The sequence below is a fragment of the Dipodomys ordii genome, unplaced genomic scaffold (assembly GCF_000151885.1).
Source record: "Dipodomys ordii isolate 6190 unplaced genomic scaffold, Dord_2.0 Scaffold123, whole genome shotgun sequence".
In the NCBI taxonomy this organism is placed as follows: Eukaryota; Metazoa; Chordata; class Mammalia; order Rodentia; family Heteromyidae; genus Dipodomys; species Dipodomys ordii.
In genome coordinates, this window is record NW_012267339.1 from 3,825,269 (window position 1) to 3,841,874 (window position 16,606).

General features: G+C 37.6%; 1 protein-coding gene across 1 annotated transcript in view; it reads left to right on the plus strand.

Annotated features, from left to right (window-relative positions):
- The window catches only part of Glrb (glycine receptor, beta), an 85,628-nt gene that overhangs the window by 53,171 nt on the left and 15,851 nt on the right, over positions 1-16,606 (plus strand). Inside the window, exons 4-6 of the mRNA XM_013029829.1 lie at positions 2,954-3,183; positions 3,283-3,365; positions 12,567-12,707. Coding sequence (XP_012885283.1) covers positions 2,954-3,183; positions 3,283-3,365; positions 12,567-12,707 — 454 coding nt within the window. The remainder of the gene's footprint in view (positions 1-2,953; positions 3,184-3,282; positions 3,366-12,566; positions 12,708-16,606) is intronic.

Sequence of the window (16,606 nt, forward strand, 5' to 3'; positions counted from 1 at the left end):
TATGTACTGACTTATTTGCTTAAAATCTCTGTGTGCAACTACTTAATATAATAATAATAAGTAAAACAAATAACTAAACTTTAGGGAAAAAAAGCCTGAAGTGGAGCTGTTACTCCACTTCAATCAAAAAAAGCTCAAGCCCCAGGACGAGATGTGGAGAAGGAAGAGGAGGAGGAAGAAGAGGAAGAGGAAAGAAGTTTAAAAATAGAACTTACTAAAATTGGAGTAAACGTGCAAATTCAGCACAAGAATAATTGCATAGGATGTAAGAGATTAATTTCTAATGTCGTTTTCCTGAGGAGACTGTGTGGGATACAGGAAGCATTTAGGTGCATCTTCATGAGGAAATCTTCATAGCAAAATCTCTGATGATTACATGTTTTGGTAAAGTCCTTATACTTAATATGCTCAGCACATAGTAAATACCTACATGAGGATAAGATTGGGAGGTATGGAAAAGACAAAATATGAAATAAGTAACTAAAGAAAATTCTATCATGGTGGCATAATGATGCTCAACAATTTTTTTTTAATATGTGAAAAGGGAAGCTAAGAGAGTACAGTGGAGGGTGTGAATTTGATCAAAGTACTTTATTGTAAGCATCTATGGAAAATTGGGAGAAAGTGAAGAAAGTGATGACATTGTCCCAAAAGAAATTTATTCATTACCTGACGTACATCATCGTTATAATAACAATTTTTAAATATTTAATTAAAAATAAGTATCTATGAAAATGTCCAGACCCGATGGCTCATGCCTGTAATCCTAGTTACTCAGGAGGTTAAAATCTGAGGATTGCAGTTTGAAGCCAGCCCAGGCAAAAAGTGACCCCTCTCTCCAATTAACCACCAAAAGGCTAGAAGTAGAACTATGGCTTAAGTGGTAAAGCACTAGCCTTGAGCAAAAAAGCTCAAGGAGACTGCCTGGGCCCTGAGTTCAAGCCCTAGGAATGACACCAAACCAACAACAACAAAAATACCTCATACAATTAATATGTGCTAATTAAATAAGAAACTTCCATCTTGGGTACTTTTATATGATGTATTTGACTGCAACATAGAACCATAGATTCAATAAAAAGTTTATTAATGATATATAGATAACCTCACATGGTTATTTGTTACACTGATGCTTGAGTTTATTGTGTCTATCATAATTCTTTTTTTTCAGTTGTGGGGCTTGAATTCTGGGCCTGGACACTGTCCCTCAGATCTTCAGCTCAAGGCTAATGTTCTACCACTTGAGCCACAGTGCCACTTCCAGTTTTCTAAGTGGTTTATTGGAGATAAGAGTCCTTTCCTACCTGGACTGGCTTTGAACCTCGATCCTCAGATCTTTGCCTCCGGAGTAGCGGAGTAGCTAGGATTACAGGCATGAGCCACCATGCCCAGCTTATCATAATATTTTAAATGCATGTTTAAATACATTGATTTATATAATGATGGACCTTGGCAAAATATAAGAATTAAAGCAACTTGGATTTTGACATTTTTGTGGATTCTTGATGGTACCAAACACACACTTTATTCCTTTTCAGTTTGCTAATTAAAAGACAAATAGAAGAAAGAATGACACCGTCCCATTTGTTAGGAAATAGAAAGACTTGGAAAAAATCATATTAAGTGAAGTAAGCCAGCTGCAAAGAAATTTAGGTCCCCTGGTTTCCCTTATTTGCAGTAATTAGTATACATATAGGATAATCTTATCAGATGAACTGAAAAGCTCAAAAACCACGTACATATGACCATATAAGATGATGCTAAGTCAAATGAAACCCAAGATATGGACACAAGAGGTCTGTCTTTGTTATTGTTTTTAATGGACTATGTGATTTTTTTTGTTTCCTTTGTATGTTCTTCCCCCAATGGTATATCCCCTGTTGTCACTGTACTTGATTTTGGTACCCTGCCTCTTGGGTATACATATGTCTAATCTGGGGAGGGGAAGAGGAATAACAAAACTCTGACAACTCTGACACAAGGACACAGGATGATCCATTGCAACAAAAATACCGACAGTATATTGGAAATGAACTTTAAAATTTGGGGGGAGTGGGTGGCGAGGGGGGAGGGGAGATGGGGAGATGGAGTGGGGAAAGTGGGAGAGGGAAGGGAACAATAACAGGGGAGGGAAGGGGTAACAATGATGGACAAGTAATATATTCATTGCCTTACTCATGTAACTGTAACACCTCTGTACAACATCTCAACAATTAAAAAAAATCTTAAAAAAAAAAAAAAAGACAACCGGGCACTGGTGGCTGACACCTGTAATCCTAGCTACTCAGGAGGCTGAGATCTGAGGATCACGGTTCAAAGCCAGCCAGTGCAGGAAAGTCTGAGACTCTTATCTCCAATGAAACACTAGAAAGCTGGAAATGGTGTTGTGGCTCAAATGATAGAATGCTAGCCTTGAGCTTGGACAGTGCCCAAGCCCAGAGTTCAAGCCCCACAACTGAAAAAAATATATATACCTATTCTTAATTGATTTTGTCCTACTTTTGGGGGGAAAATGGCAACAACTTTGGCTGTTCTTATCTGTGTATGCTGATGCCACCTATCTAATTTGAATTGTTGGTGTTTACATTTAGGTAACACACATAATGGCAAAGTTATAGTCTACCATTTTGTTAGTCAATGCTAGGCTATGAAAAACATCTTTTGAGAATAACATAGATTCAAGACTCTTTTTACCTGGGGGATGAAGCACTCATTTAATGGCTCAAATGTGATCCTAGTTGATGTTAGAAGAGCAAAATTTCTTGTTACTAATCATAAAACCTTTTTCATTCTAGTGTTAACATGTTCTCCAAATTAGTAACTAACATAAACATGGGTGTATTATTTTTAAGTAACTAAAAATAACCATAACTAGACACATGCACACCTTATTTTTAAGTAATCAAATATATTAGTAGATACACACATGAACATATTTCTTTATTTTTCCTAGGACTACAGAGTTAATATCTTCTTGAGACAAAAATGGAATGACCCAAGGCTAAAGCTCCCTAGTGACTTCAGGGGCTCAGATGCACTGACAGTGGATCCTACAATGTACAAGTGTTTATGGAAACCTGATTTATTCTTTGCAAATGAAAAAAGTGCCAATTTCCATGATGTAACTCAGGAAAATATCCTTCTCTTTATTTTTCGGGATGGAGATGTCCTTGTCAGCATGAGGTACCTTTTGATATTTACAATTTCTGCAGCTCTATCTATTTTTAAATGAACAGATCATAGTATATACAGTATTTCTAATTTCCGTATTCCTGCTTTCAGGTTATCCATTACTCTTTCATGCCCTTTGGATTTGACTTTATTCCCTATGGACACACAGCGTTGTAAGATGCAACTGGAGAGCTGTATGTAAATGATTCAATAGTGGTTATGGGAACAAAATATTTATGTCTAGATGAGATAATCTATTAATATCTTACATAACCAACATAAAAAACCTAATGCTTTTGGTCATAAGTAGTCATTAGCATCACTAGATCACTTTTGAGAATTATAATTATTCCTTTACTCTATTAAACCGTGCTGAGATAGACAAATCCTTTCTAATCTGCTTTTAGTTCAGCTGATGTGAGTGTTTGCACTAACTTTCTCCAAGTGCCCTTCACATGTGAATTAGCAGTAAAGCAAAGGTAAAGAAAAATGTGGAACTCTAACACTGTCTCTCTGAGGTTAAAACCAGTTTCTATGGCAGAAACCTTGAAAAATGATTTAAAATTTCTTCTTAAATCCAATCAAGTGGTTACTTTCTATGAATGAAAAAATTACTTTTTAACAAAGTTTGAGATTTTTAGTTTAAAAATATAGTCTAGGTATGTTCATTGAAATTTCCTATAAAACATATAGAAAATAATGTATTTTTAAAAATATAAACATGTCTTACACATTGAAAAATTAATATAAGTATCATAAGGACTCTTTAAGCCGAAGTACTTAAATGTCATTCTGTAAGGAGTAAAAAATAATGCCCTTATAAAACACATGTGCTTACTAGACTATATATTTACTTATTTTGAGTTATTTATCAGTTTTGAAAAAATATACTGAATTATATTATACTTTGAACAAAATTTATTGCTTTCTAATTAAAGTACAAGATTTGTACATATATTCAATGTTTTATATGCATCAATGTGTTTTTAAAAATTGTGTATATACTACATGTCCCTTTACTAGAAATATTATAATTATCATTATTTGGTTCTGGTTCTGGGCCTGGGCACTGTCTGTGAGCTCTGTTTTGCTCAAGGTTAGCCCTCTACTACTTGGCCCACAACTCCACTTCTGACTTTCTGAGTAGTTTATTGGAGGTAAGAGTCTCACAGACTTTCCTGCCCATTTTGGCTGTGAACCACTATCCTCTGATCCCAACCTTCTTAGAAGCTATATTACAGGCATAAACCACTGGTATCTGGCTGTAATATTATGTTTAAGAACAGATTATCTGGATGATTCAATGGTAGACTCTTATGTGGCATAAGACTTGAACTATGGCCATAGTACCTAAGGCCAGAACCTGTGATTCGGGAGACCGAATGGTGGTATCACGATGCCCATTTGAAGAATGAATTTGTATTGCTCACTGTGAGAGAAACAGTGTAGTAATTTCTTCAAGATCTAAGATGCGAGAGGGGACCAAGATGGCGACCAGGCAGTAGGAAACGCCACAGCCCTCCCTAACCAAAAAGAGAGTTCAAGTTCCAACGATTAATCTCCCCAAGAGACTGACAATAAAAAGATGAACACCCAGAGAAAAACGGGAGGTGGAAAATAACAAAAAAGAAAGGGAGAAAAAGAAGAATTTCAGAACAGAGAAGTGTGAAGACCCTTCCCCCAAACTTTACTGACCTGCCGCTGCCAGGCGGCCCAGCGGGGGCTGCTGGAGCCCCAGAGACACAGGGGGCTGTCTGCAGATCACCGGCACAGAAGCCGCCTGAGGTACCGTTGTCAGACCCGCTGATCATGACTAATAGAGAAACCTCCCAGCCAGAAGCTTTCACATAGATCCCACCTCCACCCCTCTCCATCCGAGCAGAGAGGCTCCATCCTGCCAAAGCCACTCGACCCCACGGTGGGAACCCCAGAACTACATGGGACACCCACAGAATACCAGAGCAGAAGACCTGCAAGGAACTGGTGCTGATCCGGAGAGCACAAACTCCAGTGCTCAGAACCCCCACGAAGGCTGCTGGAGTTCCAGAGACACAGGAGGCTGTCGGCAGGTCACCGATGCAGAAGCTGCCTGAGGTACCAGTGTCAGACCCGCCGATCACGATGAATGGAGAAACCTCCGAACCCGGAACTCGGCCCCACCACGAGAGCCCCAGGGCTACACGGGATGCACACAGAACACCAGAACAGAAGACCTGGGAGGAACTGGTGCTGATCCGGAGAGCACAAACAAAGACAAACCCCAGTGCTCAGAACCTGCACAGAGGCCCCTCCCCCACCCTTCGGGCAGAGGCCAGAGGCCCATCCGGTGTGAAACCGAACAGCATCAACTGAGGCAGAGACAGAAGAGAAACACAGAGCCACCACCACCCAGCCCACAACCACCTCAACTGAACTCTGCAATGGCAACTGACAACCTACATCACACAGAAACAACTAGTTCCAGGATGAGTACCCTGCAGGGGACAGTGTATCCCTCAAGGGAGACCAGAGCTGGTGGGAATCCCCAGACCCTGACCCAGACCCCCTACCCCCCAACACCTGGACCACAAGACTCACTAAAACTGGGAACTGTTTGAGTACTCCATCAGTCCATGGAGCATACTCAGCTGGCCAGCTAGAGCAAGAGCACCCCTGGAAGGGAGTTTAAACGCCCAAGCTAGGAACAGTGCCCCTGGGTCGAGACAACAGTGGAAGAAATTTGAACTATGTATCCCAGGCTATGTAACCTAGGCGGTATACACAGAAGCACAGGCCCAATCGGCATGCCACAGGTGGGGGGCCGGGACCAGGCCTGGGGATCCGGTGCCTGAGCAAAACAACCAACTCCTCCCAACTGAAGTCAGAAGTTGAGCATATGCCTCAGCAGAGGGGAGAAAAACAGAACTGCACCCCCTGGGAATCACACCTGTGACAGCAAAAGACCCAGGGGGCTCAGGACAAGAGAAGCCCAAACCCCACCAGAACCCGACCCATATATTCTAGGCTGGGAATTGGACAACACAAGCCACCAGCACCAGCAGGAGCTCAGGCTGGTAAGGTGACTCAGCAGTAGAGTGCTTGTCTTGTGTGCATGAGGCCCTGGATCTGATTCCTCAGCACCACATAAGCAGAAAGGGCCAGAAGTGATGCTGTGGCTCAAATGGTAGGGTGCCTGCCTTGAGCTGTAGAGCTGAGGGACAGTGCCCAAGCCCAGAGTTCAAGCCCACAACCAGCCAAACAAAAACAAAACCAGGAGCCCATAAAAGACTCCAACATCTGGGAGAGTGCATCCAGCACATCCGATCATGCCAAGAACACCTGTAGGAGCAAACAGGAGCAATCTAGGCTGCTCAACCCTTCCAAAGGTGGGAACTGCCAGTGATCCACAGCAGAGAGTCGAGAACCCTATATGAGTCAGATCAGCAGCTGGAGGTCGGCCCCCAACAGAACCAAAATCAGATGCAGACTGTCTCTGCCAGCACAGAAACAGCAACCAAGCAAAGACAGACACCTATTGACCGAAACAAAATTTCAGATTAGTCTCCAATAATCCCTGAACCCCTATGTGAAAATCACAGAGAAAAATTACAAGGTTTATCAACACCCAGAATAGCAAGTTATCCCCAAAAGCCAGCAGCCCCCCCCCCGGGGAGAGCCCCAGTGGGAGCAAAGCAGGAATGGAAGACAAAAGCTACATCCAAGAGATGCTGGAGGAATGACTCAAGAAATAAAGTGAGAAATAGACCAGAAATTGAAAGAACACAGGGTCGAAATATCAAAAGAGATGCAGTATATCAAACAGGAGGTACACACAAAAATAGAGGCAGTACATACCTCACTATGAAGTGAGAAATGTGCCAAAATAGAGGCTCATACCTCAATAAGAGGTGAGATCAGTACTTTGAGCACCAACATCGAATCCATAAATGAGTCCATTTTCTTCATGCAAACCACAATGGAAGCCACAGAGTGAATGAAATGGAATGTAGAATTTCAGATACAGAAGACAATACACCAACTGGACCAAAAAAATGACAGATATGGAAAAATCACTTAAATTATGCCAAAGGGAAATTCAAGAGCAAGCACATAGTGCCAAGAAATTTGACCTTCATATAATTGGAGTGGGCAAAGGTGAGGAATACCAAAGCAAGGGAATGCAACACCTATTCAACAAGATAATCGGTGAAAATTTTCCCCATTTCAAAAAAGAACATCTTACCTACATAACAGAAGCATATAGAACACCTAACAAACAAGATCCCAGGAGAAACACTTCTAGACACATTATAGTAAAAATGATGGATCTGAATAATAAGAAAACAATCCTGCATGCAGCAAAAATGAAGAAGGAGCTATACTACAATGGGAAAAAAATTAGAAGCACTGCAGATCTCTCCACACAAACAATGAATGTAAGAAAAACTTGGGAAAGTACCATACAGGCCCTGAGAGCCAATAACTGCCAACCCAGACTGATATACCCGGCAAAGCTAGCATTCACATTCGATGGAGAGCTGAAAATTTTTAATAGCAAAGAAAAACTAAATGAATACATAAACATTAAGCCAGCATTGCAAAGAATACTAAGAGGGGGAACACAACCTGAAGAAAACAACCAGGAACAGGGACCTGCACCCAGACAGGCATTAATAGAAGTCTAACTGAGCAAGCACAGGAGGAAAGGAAAGAAGAGAAACTGAGGAAAACAGGGAAGGACTGGGACCACAATGCATCTCTCTATACTATCGCTTAATATTAACGGGCTTAATTGCCAATCAAAAAAAAAGAACTGCAGATTAGATCAGAAAACATGAGCTCCATCCATCTGTTGTTGCCTTCAGGAGACCCACCTCTCAGCCAAACATACAAACAAACTCAGAGTGAAGGGTTGGGAAAGGATCTACCAATCAAATATCCCAGTTAAAAAGCAGGTGTAGCAAGCCTGATACCTGACAAAATAAACTTTTCATTAAAATCAATACAAAAAGATAAGGATGGACACCACATATTAATACAGGGAACAATCTAAGAGGAGGATATTACCATTATCAACTTATATTCCCCAAACATTGGTGCACCCAGATGTTAAGCAAATATCTCAAACTTACAGAATAAAATAGATCCCAATACGATAATACTAGGAAACTTTAACACCCCACTCTCACCAAAGGACAGGTCTACCAACCAGAGGATTGGCAAAGAAGCTACCAAATTAAGAGAGGCCATACTTCAAGCAGAATTAACTGATACCTACCAAGTATTTCATCCTAAAACAACAGAGTACACATTCTTCTCAGCAGCTCATGGAACTTTCTCCAAAATAGACCATATCATAGTTCATGCAAGGAACTTAACCAAATACAAGAGTATCGACATAATCCCCTGTATCCTATCTGACCACAGTGGAATCAAGCTAGTTCTCAATAATAAAGCATACCACAGAAATTACTCTAATACATGGAAATTGAACAGCACACTTCTAAACAATGCTGGGTAACAGAAGAAATCAAAGCAGAAATAAATATCCTACAACTCAATGAAAATGAAAACACCTCGCAAAGAAACTTGTGGGACACAGCAAAAGCAGTCCTGAGGGGCAAATTTATTACCCTCAGTGCCCACATCAAGAAAATAGAGACAGACCAAGTAAATAATCTCATGTTGCAATTAAAACAGCTAGAAAAACATGAAAAAAAAGGAATCTAAAGTTACTAGACTGAGCCAGATAACCAAACTAAGAGCGGAGATTAATGAATTAGAGAATAGGAGAATCATAGCCAGAATTAACCAAACAAAAAGCTGGTTCATTGAAAAAGTAAGTAAAATTGGTGGACCATTGTCAAGATTAATTTAAAAAAAGAGAGGAAACCCATATTAACAGGATTAGGGATGCCACGGGAAAAATCACAACACGTACCCAAGATATCCAAACAATCTTAATGGACTACTTTCAAAAGTTATACTCTCTAAAGAAAGAAAACCTGGCAGAAATGGATGCATTTTTAGAGAAATACAAGTTACCCAAACTGAGCTAAGAAGAAGTAAATCAATTAAATAAACCAATATTCTACAACGAGATACAGGAACCAATCAGAAGTCTTCCAACAAAAAAAAAGTCCAGGACCAGATGGATTCACAGCAGAATTCTATAAGACCTTTAAAGAAGAACTAATACCCATACTCCTCAAGCTCTTCAGAGAAACATAGAAGGAGGGAGCTATCCCAAAGTCATTCTATGATGCCAATATCACACTCATCCCCAAAGCAGGCAAAGACCCAACCAAAAAGAGAATTACATGCTAATTTCCTTGATGAACACAGATGCAAAGATCTTTAACAAGATTCTAGCTAGCAGAATTGAGAAACATTAAAAAAAAAAGTCATACACTATGACCAGGTAGGCTTCATCCCAGAGAAGCAAGGATGGTTTAACATACGTAAGTCAATAAATGTAATCCAACACATCAACAGAGCCAAGGTCAGGAATCACATGATTATCGCCACAGATGCAGAAAAGGCCTTTGATAAAATTCAACATTCATTCATGCTAAAAGCTCTGGAGAAAATAGGAATAGAAGGAACATTTCTTAAAACAATAAAAGCCATTTATGACAGACCAATAGCCAATATTATACTTAATGGGGAAAATCTACAACCAATTCTCTTAAAATTAGAACAAGGCAAGGATGCCCACAGTCTCCACTCCTCTTCAACATAGTCCTGGAACCCTTAGCCAGGGCAATAAGGCAAGAAAAAGACATTAAAGGGATCCGCATAGGGAAAGAAGTTAAACTATCCCTTTTTGCAAATATCATGATACTATGCCTTCAGGATCCCAAAAACTCCATCCCCAAACTCTCAGAAATCATAAATCACTTCGGCAAAGTAGTATGATACAAAATAAACCCACAAAAATCAGTTGCCTTCCTGTACATTGACAATGTACTAGCAGAAAGGGAAATAAAAGAAGCAAGCCCATTCACAATAACCTTCCCCAAAATAAAATATTTAGGAATTAACCTAACCAAAGATGTAAAAGAACTATTTAATGAAAAGTTAAAGAAAGAACTTACAGAAGACACCAGGAGATGGAAAGACCTCCCATGCTCTTGGATAGGCAGACTTAATATAGTGAAAATGGCAATACTGCCAAAATTAATATATAAATTCAATGCAATTCTTATTAAAATCCCAATGACGTACATCTCTGAAATATGGAAAACAGTCCAAAAATTCATATGGAACAACAAAAGACCTAGAATAGCCAAAACAATTCTAGGGAATAAAGACAACATGGGAGGGATATCCATGCTGAACTTCAAATTCTACTATAGAGCTATAATAACAAAGACAGCATGGTGCTGGCACAAAAACAGACCCGAAGACCAATGGAATAGAATAGAAGATCCAGAAATAAATCCACAGGCCTACAGTCAGCTGATATTTGACAAAGGAGCCAAAGACATACAATGGAGGAAACACAGTCTCTTCAACCACTGGTGCTGGGAAAACTGAATGGCCACATGCAGAAGACTAAAAGTGGACCCCAGCCTGTCACCATGCACCAACATCAACTCAAAGTGGATTAAAGACCTTAACATCAAGCCTGAATCTCTGAAACTACTGCAGGACAGAGTAGGAGAGACACTTAAACTTATGGGCACAGGAAGGAACTTCCTGAACAGAGTCCCAGGGTAACAACAAATTGGAAAGAGACTTGACAAATGGGACTACCTTAAAATAAAAAGCTGCACAGCTAAAGCTATCACAGCCAAGCAAGAAAGACAACCAACTAATTGGGAAAAAATATTTACCAGCAGTATATCAGACAAGAGGTTAATATCCAGTATATACAGGGAACTCAAGAAACTAATCCCTCCCAAACCTAACAAACCAATTACTAAATGGGCAATGGAACTAAAGAGAGACTTCTCAGATGAAGAGATAAAAATGGCAAAGAAACACATGAGGAAATGTTCACCGTCCCTGGTTGTGAAGGAAATGCAAATAAAGACAACCCTGAGATATCACCTTACCCCAGTCAGAATGTCCCACATCTTCAAGTCAGCCAACGACAAATGCTGGATGGGATGCAGAGAAAGAGGAACCCTATTACACTGCTGGTGGGAATGTACACTTATACAACCACTTTGGAAAGCAGTCTGGAGAGTCCTCAGAAAGCTAAATATAAGCCAGTCATACCACTTCTAGGCATCTATCCTGAACAACAGGAACCAGTACACAGGACACATGCACCTCCATGTTTATTGCAGCACTGTTCACAATAGGCAGGATATGGAAACAACCCAGATGCCCCACCACAGATGAATGGATCCGAAAATTGTGGTATCTATACACAATGGAATATTATGCAGCCATTAGAAATGACAGAATAATGACATTTGCAGGGAAATGGATGAAGCTAGAAGAAACCATGTTGAGCATGGTAAGACAAGAACAAAGAGACAAACAGTACATGGTCTCTCTGATAAGTGGATGTTAAATACAAAATATTAGGTGATATGACAAAATTAACAGGACTTAAGAAACAAAGAACTTCCACTCATCTGGTTGAACCACTACTAAATAACCCCATGCTGCTGATCACATGTATGGTATATATATATACACACCGGAGGGGAACCAGGAAGAGGACATAGAACTAGAGGGAATCAGGGGAAAATATACAACAGCAGGACCCATTAGCTGCACAGGACATTGACAAAAATGAACTAAACAACTTAATGGCAGCGATGGGAGGGAGGGAACAAATGGGAAAGAGGGAACAGCTGATGCTATGCAAAACAAAAGAAATGTACATACCACCCAATGTGGAAGAAATAACTATCGCAAAGCTAATAGAATTCATAAATGTTATAGACTGTGATAGACAACTTACTCCAGGAAAGTTAGAATGTGTTTGTGACTTTAACTGAGCATCACTATCCCATAATACTGTGAAATTTGGGAAATTATGTAATCACTTAATCACAATTAAAAAAAAAGATCTAAGATGCTTTAAATGTTTGTATTCCTTTGAGTACTCCTAGGTCAAATAATGCATGATTATAAACTTACACATTCAGAAAAGTTGTACCACAAGTTTTATTGATGGGAGTTAAAAATTCTGACATAGAGAGGTGAGTATGTATCGACAGAATGTTCTAAGAATTTATCAATTAACAAGACACTGATATTTAAATTTGTTCTGTCTTTAAGATGTTTATCTGTAACTCTTGAGATAATATTCTTACAAGTGGAATATATTTTACTTTTGAACATCTTAAACTATAATGTCATAAAACAATGTCCCACTTTCTTAAGATAATTAACATATTAAAAATCATTAATACCTAATTTTCTAATTTTTATTTACTTATTTTTGTTTATAGTTGGTTATACAACTGATGATTTGCGATTTATCTGGCAGTCAGGGGATCCTGTTCAGTTAGAAAAAATTGCCTTGCCTCAATTTGACATCAAAAAGGAGGATATTGAATATGGCAACTGCACAAAGTACTACAAAGGAACTGGTAAGTGATTTCTTTTAATTAAACAAAACTAAGTTTTTTTTGTTTTTGTTTTTGTTTTTTTGCCGATTGTGGGGCTTGAACTCTGGACCTGGGCTCTGCCCCTCAGCTCTTCAGCTCATCAGCTCTTCAGCTCAAGGCTGTGCTTTACCACATGAGCCACAGCGCCACTTCCAGCTTTTTCTGCTTATGTGGTGCTGAGGAATTGAACCCAGGGCCTCATGCATGCGAAGCAAGCACTCTACCACTGAGCCACCTTCCCAGCCCATATTCTAAAGATTCACTTAAATATTAATATAAGCCAAGAGGAATGATTGAAAGCTAACTAAAATAAGTTTCCTTTAAACCTACTATCTTCATAATTATATTTTGACTCTTTCAAAGAATTATATTCACTTGAGCATTTTGATATTTGAATTACAAAATAGATATGTTTGTATATAAGTCTACTAGTAAAAGGTTTTTAATTTTTAATCCTAGCCATGCACACTCTCCCAGGCAGTGGTTTCTCAGATGTTGCCAATACATTCTGCTTCTAGGAAGATTTTATTCTGGGCTAAACATTTTGGATTTGAAGCCTGTAATCCATTTGTGTTTATATATTGTCTTTGCAAACAGTATGGGGCTTATTTTGTCAACTATAAAAGTATTGATCTTCATGTTCTGCTGAAATTAATGAAAGTGTGAGATAATTGAACCCTAGTGACTATTCCCTTTGTGGCATTTTGAATATGTACTAGAACAGCTTATAATGAAAAGTATAAGATATGAACCTCATTTGTTACACTGCATTGCATTTTGCAGAATATACAGTACTAACTGCTGTCCTAATATGAGTACTGTTTAACCTTGAATATGTACTGGTGGTGTTTAGTCATTAAGGATGTTAGATGCTCTTGATAGTGTCATTTAATTTGATAGTATTTAAGTAATATCAGTTTATCTTTTGATACCACTCAATATTAATTGTATATCAAGAATGAAATCATGACAAAAGATAAAAATGAAATTTAACTTTATAGCAATGTTTACATTGATTTGCAATACTTTAATTTCTTATTATGTACTATATTTGTATAGAAGTTAAAGAGATCAGAGTTGTCATTATATCATTGAGTATAAAATATACTTGTATTTATGCAATATTACAAACTCTAGGCAACTTAACTTTACTATTTGTTGTTTGCTTTCAAATACATTGATACACTATATGACATTTTATATAAGCAATCCTTTCTCTTATAAATGTTACATTCTTCAGGACAAGAGAAATATCATTCAACTAACATGCTGTTAAATAATTGTCAAGTTTTAACCCAGAACCTGGTAATTCATACCTGTAATTCTGCTTACTCAAGAGTCTTAGACCAAGAGGAACAGCGTTCAAGCCAGTTTAGGTCAAAATGTCTCCCAGTTTCCATTCCCAATTAAGCAGCAAAATGCCAGACTGGAGATTTGGCTCAAGTGGTACAGTGCCAGCCATGAGCCAGCAAGCAAAGTGATGCTGTGAAGTTCTGAGCAGAAGCCTTGGTACAATAGTAGTAGTAGTAGTATCAATTATTGCTATTATAATATAATATAATTATAATTATTAATAATATTAATTATGTAAAAATTTTTAAGTAAAAACAATGTTCTTAAAAATAGCCATCAGAGTACTCAGTGAAGTCATAGGTACATAAATAGTTAGATAAAGAAGTGAACTTTTAGACAATTCTAAACTAGCTAGCTAGCTCCTTTGTGCAACATATAAGATAACTGAAGTGCAGAATGATTTTCTGGCTGACTAACCACTGACCAAGTGACTGTATATCACCAGGCATGGGGCTAGGTTTAGTAATTCTTTACCTATCGGAACTCCTTCAAGTGGAGATTATACCTGTTAGAGACTTACAACTCATCTTCTGACAGTTTTTTCACAGTAATTCATATTTAAGGAGATGGTTTATTGAATTCTTTCTAGGAAAGGCATTGTTTTAAGTATTTGCAGGGATTATGTAATTCATTATCATAATAATCCTCTGATTTAAATATTTCATTATTTTTCTCTGACACATTAGGCTTTAATTAAGCAGTCACTTGAGAAAGGAGATATTGTTTTTAAGTGAATTGTTACAGTATTGAACTTGATACACTACCTGTTGAGTCCTGTTATAATTTGAAAACAGTTATCCATATCCAGATTATAAACTTAACATTTCAAAATGAATACAGCTATGCTGTGTGAGAAAAATATTTTGTGCCTATACTGGCACTTGAATGCAAGGTCTGTGCTCTCACTCAGCTCTTTCTCTTATGGCTGGAAGTCTATTGCTTGAACCATACCTCCATTTCCAGCTTTTAGTTGACTAAGGGTCTTATTGTTTTGCCTACCTGTTCTGGCTTCAAACTGAGATTCTCAGATTTAAGCCTCCTAAATAGCTAGGATTATAAGCACGAGCTACCAGTACACAGTTTAGGTTGATCTTTCTACTTTATGTATAAATGACAAAAATAAAACTAATAATATTATTTGCAATTGTGTGTTATAACACTACATAATTTAATAGTATAGAAATCACTGTAATGTTCATTTTTTCACATTTAAGATCCTTGGTCTTTATAGATCCATATTCTAAGAAATAAACAAGGAAAAAATAAACATATGTTTTAGTGCTTAGAAGGAAATTGAAGGGTGTGCCATAATAGAAATAACCTTAATGATTGCTCAAGAATTATGAGAAAAATTATGATATTTTTGATTCATCATGAGTAAGCAACCCAAAATCTCATTAGCTAGAGAAAAATAGCAAAAAAAAAAAATCCTACAATTAGAATTTCTTGGTGCTTCCTGTTTTGGGTACTTTATCAACACTGACATAAACAATTATCTGACTACAGTAAAATATGCTTAATGTTTGGATAATATTTAGAAACTAATTTAAAGTAGGTCATTCAAAGTGTGTAGAAAATTGAGCAAGAAGGTTAATAGATACTTATAAATACATACTTATATGTAAAATAATGACCAGTATGTAATCTGTATAGAAGTAATGACTCAGCTTAACTTTACTACAATTACAGTTTTCTAGTAGCTAAATAACAAAGGTGGGGTGATATATGGGAAGAAAATATACAAAAATACTGAAATTAGAATCAAGAGTGAATAATGAAATAAAACCTCACAGGAAATAGAAAATAAATTGAATTTTCCCAGTGAACATTTATATCAATTAACTGCCCACCTGCCTCCTATAAATGTAACAGTACTAGGGAAAGATAAAAAAGATCAAATGTTTCTCATAAAAGTTTATAGAACAAATAACTATAATATCAAACATATTTTCATGCTGAATACCTCCATATCTTCTGAAACTCTCCCAGTGGCACCTGAGCAAAAGGAACATGATGGAAACTTGTTTCCCAACACAGGATGGATGTCACCTAGATTGTTGTTTCAATATGGTGAAGTGGAATACATACATACATATATATATATATATATATTTAAGTATTTATGAACACAAATGTATCCCTTTCCACATACAGTAGCTATATATGCAGTAGGTATATATAAAATATTCATGAAAAAGTGATACTCTTACAAAGCAAGGTGGCTTGGAACCCCATTTTAAGAAATACTGTGATCCTTCTTAATTATAGCATATTGAAGATTATGTTTCTTAATATTACAGGTGATAGTTAGAAATATGTTCTTATTTTCAGGCAGTAAAAGAATAAAGTTTGTTTGATTGTTTTGTTTTTCTATCTTGCAAAACCGTGAAAGATTTGATTTATTGCCTAGTTTTCATGAAATTAAAATTTAACCAAACGCTATTTCTTTTTGTTTTTGATATAATATGAATGAATGCATTAGGCATAATTAGGATTTACTTCTGTTCCAATCAGCGAATTGTTTTTGG